Source organism: Lagopus leucura, unplaced genomic scaffold (assembly GCF_019238085.1).
Source record: "Lagopus leucura isolate 7727_CA_CO unplaced genomic scaffold, USGS_WTPT01 Super-Scaffold_100033, whole genome shotgun sequence".
NCBI classification, from domain to species: Eukaryota; Metazoa; Chordata; class Aves; order Galliformes; family Phasianidae; genus Lagopus; species Lagopus leucura.
Window position 1 is genome coordinate 6,497,655 of NW_024962282.1, and position 6,368 is coordinate 6,504,022.

At 43.6% G+C, this 6,368-nt stretch overlaps 1 protein-coding gene across 4 annotated transcripts in view; it reads left to right on the plus strand.

The window, feature by feature from the left end:
• The window catches only part of BAHD1 (bromo adjacent homology domain containing 1), a 34,726-nt gene extending 28,668 nt beyond the window's left edge, over positions 1–6,058 (plus strand). For all 4 annotated transcript variants that reach the window (XM_042882100.1, XM_042882099.1, XM_042882101.1 and 1 more), the window contains 3 exons: positions 178–254; positions 2,383–2,474; positions 4,567–6,058. In XM_042882100.1, coding sequence (XP_042738034.1) covers positions 178–254; positions 2,383–2,474; positions 4,567–4,756 — 359 coding nt within the window. In that variant the 3' untranslated portion in view covers positions 4,757–6,058. The remainder of the gene's footprint in view (positions 1–177; positions 255–2,382; positions 2,475–4,566) is intronic.
• Positions 6,059–6,368: the final 310 nt, after the last annotated feature.

Here is a 6,368-nt window from a genome sequence, read left to right on the forward strand (position 1 = left end):
TCCTTGCTGTAAGAAAAGGATACCTAATTCAGTGTGAAATACCTATCACAACACAGCTGTCTCTACGTGAGAGCTGTGGAAATGAAAGGGATGAAGCAGGAGGAGGAAGCAGGATGTTGGTGGGAAAACACTGCAGCAAAACCAATTCTTGACATCTTGGAATAAATCTTCTTGCAGGGGAGCTGATGATGAGCCTCCTGTGGTATTACAGACCAGAGCACACTCAGGGAGGCCGCAATCCCAGTATGCATCAGGTGAGACATCCAAATGTGGAACTTGAGGCAAGGGGTCTCCTGGTACATCCCACATTTTTGCAAGAAATGGGGGAGTAGCCTGAGATCTTCCTGCATTCTTGGTTGGCCTCAAACTCAGGAGGCTTAGCTTCTCATTTGAGTGAAATTGAGCTGTCTCTTGGCTGCAGTGCAGCTGTTGCCAGATTTGTGAAGCAGTGGTGTCCAGCACACGGGCTTCCCCCAGTCTACTGCCGTGCATAACTGCATAACAGGAGTTCTGCATTTTTCATATGCCCAACTGCGTTAGGTCTTAATGCTTCTACCTTCAGTCTGAGAAAATCCTGAGCATCAAGTGAAAACTTTTAATCTGCCACCTTAAGAGTAAAGAGAATTGAGTTTACACTGAATCAAGATCAGATGCTTTTCCAAAAAGAGCATTCTAATCCATGCAGAAACACAGAGCTTGATGAAAAAACTCCCAGTGAAATTCCACAGTTTTTATTATGCAGTATGTTGGAATAGCTCTGTGATGTGCTGCCTTTTTACAATAAAAACCCCCAAATCTGCTGCTTCGGTTCTAGAAATCCGTACAGAATTGCAGATGCATCATCTGCCCCCTGTGTAGATTTATGATGAGAACTTAAGACTGATTTGAGGATGTTGTGCCAGTGTAAAGGCATTCACTTTTAAAAAGAAAAATGTGTGAGTCACTGTGACTTCACACCTCACTCAGCTTTGCTTGGACTTGCTTTGGGTGGCAGAACAGCTGTTTCCAAGCTAGAAAATGAACATTTACTGCTGTTTTCAACTCCTCAAAATCCTTGATGCTTTTTTTTTTTTTTTTTTTTTTCCCTTCTGCTTAAAAGGAAAAAAGCATGGGAGTACAGGTCTGGGGAGCAGCCAGGGAATTGTACCAGTCTGATTTGAAGAGCGCAGATTAATTCCTAAATCAAAATATGATATCTTGTATTTTTCTGGTCCATAATTAAAAGCATGACTAGTTGCATTTTAATGCAGAGAGAGCGCTAGTATTCAGCTCAGGAGGAACTGAACCACTTTTTTTGCACACTTGCTTAATTACACAAGACTTCAAATGAGAGATTGCCTTGTGGGCTGAGTAGCTGCGATAGGGTTGCCCAAGATGACTCAGATAATTTTGAAGTAAGGAGCAGAGCAAAACCTCAATGTGCAGAAGTAGGATGTGGCATTTTCAGTTTCTCTGATTAAGCTTGTTCCCAAGCAGTGGCCCTGTTTAGAGCTTAACTGTTTCCTCTGGGCTGTCAGCAGGAGTACAGCCTGCAGGTAACACTTTCAAACTTGTGCAAAGCATCCTTATTGCCTCAGATCATCTTTGCTGATCTAATTACATCTGAGATTCTTTGAAATTGTTCCATCTGCGTTGCCCCATATCTAACCAGAGCCAAGTTTCCTAAACTGCCCTGGGAGAAAAATGGCTATTACTACTCCCTTCCCTAAAACAGTCTTTTAAATTGAATTGGGATGAAAAAAATAGAGAGAAAACAACAGGTTGTTTTATCTTTGATATAAAAATAAATTAGGAAGGCCCTAATACTGCGTGACAGGCCAGTAGTTAAGATGACAAAGTGCCATTCAACCTCTGTTTCTACCCTTAGCTTTACAAATGACTGGGGAGTGTTTCCAGCACAGGAAAGGGAAAATGAATGAAGAACTTCCCTGGGAGCTCAGAGGAGTGTGTGGGTAGGGGGTGCTCCAACCTCCTGCTTGCAGAAGCATCACTCACTGGGTTTTCTGGATGTAGTGTGATGGCTCCGCCCACATGAACCCTGTACAAAGTCAAGTTTAGGATAAGTTGGAGCAAAAGCAGCGTATGTAGGAGTTGTTTTCTTTAGTTTCCTGTGCTCTCTGTAAGAGAGGAGGGTGTGAATACTTGGGCTCACAGAGAGTGTCAGGGGTGTTAAATGATGGGTTGCTGGAAAAAATTCTGGTACTCACTATAAGTGGGTCACAGGACACCTGCAAAGTGTCAGTATTATTGGAAATATTGGCTCTAAAGAATATCTGCTTTGAGCATGCTTTTGTTGCCTCCCCTTTGAGGTAATGGTGTAGAGCTGCCTTTACCTCCCTGGGGCTCCTGGCCAGCGAGGTGACCTCCTTCTTTCTTTTGCAGAATGAGATCTTTGCATCCCGACATCAGGATGAAAACAGTGTTGCCTGCATAGAGGAGAAGTGCTACGTGCTGACCTTTGCAGAGTACTGCAGGTAGGTGGTGCTCTTAACTTGCTGCTGTTCCCGAGACCTGCATCTATCTCCAGCACTTGTCATTCTTTCTTTTTCCAGCCATTACCCAGCAGAATAGTCCCTGCCCTACAGACTTCAGTCTAGGTATAATTGGATACGCTCACTCTGTATACAGGTTCAGTACTGTAACCTGGGAGTGCTTCCTCCATGCTAGACTTGTTACATATCTCATTGTTTTGTATATGATAGATGCTTTAAAGGATTTACAAATGCTTGTGAATGGATGATTTTGGTATCTTCACATGTGGGCATCAATGGAGGGCAGTACAGGAAAACCTACAGTGCTGGGGCTTAACTCAGTGGTAAATTAAAACTGAGCAAGTCTGGAAGTCACCTTGTACATTCATCCCCAGTGATACACAGATGCTATGGCTAGCTAGAATGTCTTCTGATATATCAGTATTGCTACTGGAACCTTGTATATGTGCTTGCAAATTTGAGTGATTTTTTGACAAAAGGATCAGTCAGATTATTGACTAAAGCACTTACAGATATGCTTTGGCTGATTAAATTTAAACTTGGTCAATACGAATATCAGAGTGTTCAAATTTAAGACTGCCAGCCTTGGATGTGTGAATCTCTCAGAAAATGAGAGTTGAATAGGCACACAAGTAGGTAACATAAAATAGTGCTTGAAATGTCTTCAGTTTTGCTGGGCATACCTGGTTGACTTTTGAGTCTTACTACAGAGGGAGCATTTAAGTCTCTCTGCTTGCTGTTTTGCTTCTAACCTAGGGCTCCACTATTTGAATTTCTAAAAACAAACTTTTCCAGCTCGTTTTAAAATGGATCTTGTTCTTTCTGAAAACTAAAAAGCAAACTAGACTTTGGATTCAGACAACTCATTTCCTTTCTAACAATTCCTGCCAATTTCCTGCCAATAGGCAGGAATTTTTTTTGTGCTGTTGTGGATAAGGTCACCTTTGAGAATCCTGAAGGCCTCTTGAATTTATCCTTTGCTTACACTGGAAGTCCTACAAGGAAATAAAGGTTTTTAGAGGCTGCTTTGTTATTTAGGAGTTGTAGTTGAAGCTGACTTACATCAACTCTCAGAGATGGTTTTTGTCCTTGGTCAGTCTTGCCAAAGGGTTTACTAATGTAGGATGCAAAATCAGCTGGCCACAAAATCTGTCTGTACCACAAGCTCCTGCAGAAGGGTTGTTGAAGTGTCCTGCATGAGAACAGCAAAGCACCCAGAATACAGATATCTTTTTTTTCCCACCGGTTTATTAATCTTAGAAGTGCTAGTACAGTTGATAGAATGAAGCTTTTTTCCTGTTGCTCTTAGCCCGGTGTAGAGGACAGGTTTATCCCTGACCTAGAGCTACTTGATATGCCATGCTTCAACCAGCTTTTTTTCAACTGGATAGTTGGTGTTGAAAACCTGTTTGTGAGGGAAATGCATGTATACAGTGTGGTGTGAAACTGGCATGAGTGTTTACAAAACTGATGTTCTTTTTAGCTTGACTCAGGAGCTTGTCTGTAACCTGACTTTGACTCCTGTATGTAGGCATACAGCATTTGGTCACCAGGACCTGAAGTCAATACGTACTCCAAGATCTTGCTCTAACAGCAAGGAAGGAGTGGACCTTATCGTGAGCTTTGGATGAGAAAATTGTATTTGACCCTCCAGCTTAAATGCTTTGTCCCAGTCTTGCATGAAGGTAGCTGGAAGAAAACACAGTACCTGTTGTACTCAGTTCACTTGCATCTGTCTAAATGATGGCCTGATGTGCCAGACTTTGGGGGAGGTAATTAACAAAAACAAGGCCAAAGTAATAAAGGTGAAGTGGATTGCTGGAGCATCTTTCCTACTGGATGGAGTCTGCCAGTATAGAAAGCAAGACTATTGGATTGCTTTGTATGGTTCAGTGTGGGATCAAAAGCCGTCCTGCTTTTGAGCAAAGGGTAATTCTCCTACATGTTCCCTTCCCCTGTGCCCTTTATCCTTGGGCAGCCACTCTCATGAGAAAGGCTGACACAAACAGCAGAAGTTGTGTGGTGAAAGATGATGTGAATCCATACTAACTCTTCCGATGCGATTACTTTGCAGATTCTGTGCCTTGGCAAAGCGTCGAGTCGAAGGGATCCCTGGCAGGAAAGCTGTCATGGTTCCTCCCTCGGAAGAATACTCCACACCTCTGCACCGCAAGGTGCCTGAGGACACTGACCCTGAGCTGGTTTTTCTCTGTCGTCATGTCTACGATTTCAGACACGGGCGCATCTTGAAGAATCCACAGTAGCATGGCTCTGCACTGAGACTGTGGTGAGGGTGAGCAGCGCTGGGGAGCTGATGGCAGGACGGCAGCCTGGGACATCTGTGTGCTCCCACCCATTTATCTTGTGCTGCTCGCAACCAAGAGCTCTCAGTGCTCTTTCCTTGGACTGAAAGGCGTGCATGGGAGCAGATCCCTGTGGAGGAAGGCAGTGGTTGAAAGCACAGCACTTCGTTAAAAGCATAAATGAAAATATAGACGTTAAAATAAATATATGTATATAGATATAGGTACTTGCATATGTAAATCTATATCTATATATGTATCTAGAGATGCATATATTGGGAAGGGTTTGTAGGGGATAAAAGCCAGTAAGCTGAATCAGAGCCATTGTTGGTGGGAGTGGTGGGAAGACACAGGAGGGATGTGGTGGTGTGTTATGTGAGTCAAGCTGTAATAGTCCTGTGGTTCTCGTGTCCTCGTGTGAAGTGGGAGGACTGAGACCAGTTCCTTGGCAGACCGCAGGAACCTCCTCTGTCCAAAAAGAAAGAGAGAGGATTCCTGGTGAGCGAGAGCTTCTTCGAAATACAGCTGTTGTTTTTGAGGCTACTTGAATGCAGAGTAGCCTTGAGTCACACTTGAGTAGGTTTTGCAAGGAAGAGCTATTCCCTTTTTTTCTTCCTCATCTTTCTCTTCCCCTCACCTTCTTAAGAACTGTTTTGCAACTCACTGTTTGGACTGAGGCTTGACAGCCAGGCTTGGAAATCTGCTCCAGCTCAGAGACAGGGAAGGACCTGGCGGGATTGATGGCTTTATGTCCTGGCATGACATTGTGGAGAGCTGTACCCACACCCACAGGATTGCAGCAGATGTGCATTGCCCTAAAGCTGGGAGCGCACCAAGTGGGCTCCGTTGGTGGAAACCAGGTTTTCTCTTCTGAGCACTGCTTGCTCATATAGCATAGAAAGCTTTAGGGATAGAAGTGGGTTTACTCTTTCGTCCAGTTCATTCGTCTGTAATGTCCTTTAACACCATCTTCTCATTGTGAAGAAGCTAGATGACAAACACTTAAAGTGTTGCTTTTAGCTTTTTTTTTTATAATTTAGCCCCCCTTTATGTCTCTGTTCTGACCCTGAGTTTCTCATTGAAGCCACCAGCAGAGCTGTTTCAGTGCTGCGCTGCAGCTTTCTCCCCATCTCCAAACTCATCCTGTCATCTGAGCAAGCTCACCAAAGTGGCTTTGTGGCTCCTGAAAGGAACTGAGTATTGGGGAAGGGTTTGCATTGAAAAATGTAACCTGAGCCTCATAAATATTTCTTTGCCTCTTGCCTTACGTGTATAGATCCTTAGTAGACTTTAGCTTATCTCAATGCAAACTGTTGAAGTTGATTCTAAACCAAACCAAAGGACAATGTAACAGAGTCCGTTGAGTCAGCCACACCAAGCTGGGAATCCACATTTAGATTGCACTAATGTAAAGAAAGAGAACCAGTGCTGCATTAGCCCGTGTGCCTGCTGGCTGGAGCCACTTATTGGAATTGTAGGGATTTGCATTTTTCTGCTTTCTGCGGGGCTTCTGAACTCATGTAAAACAGTGGAAGTATTGAAACTGCTTTAACATTGTCCTGTCAGTGGATGT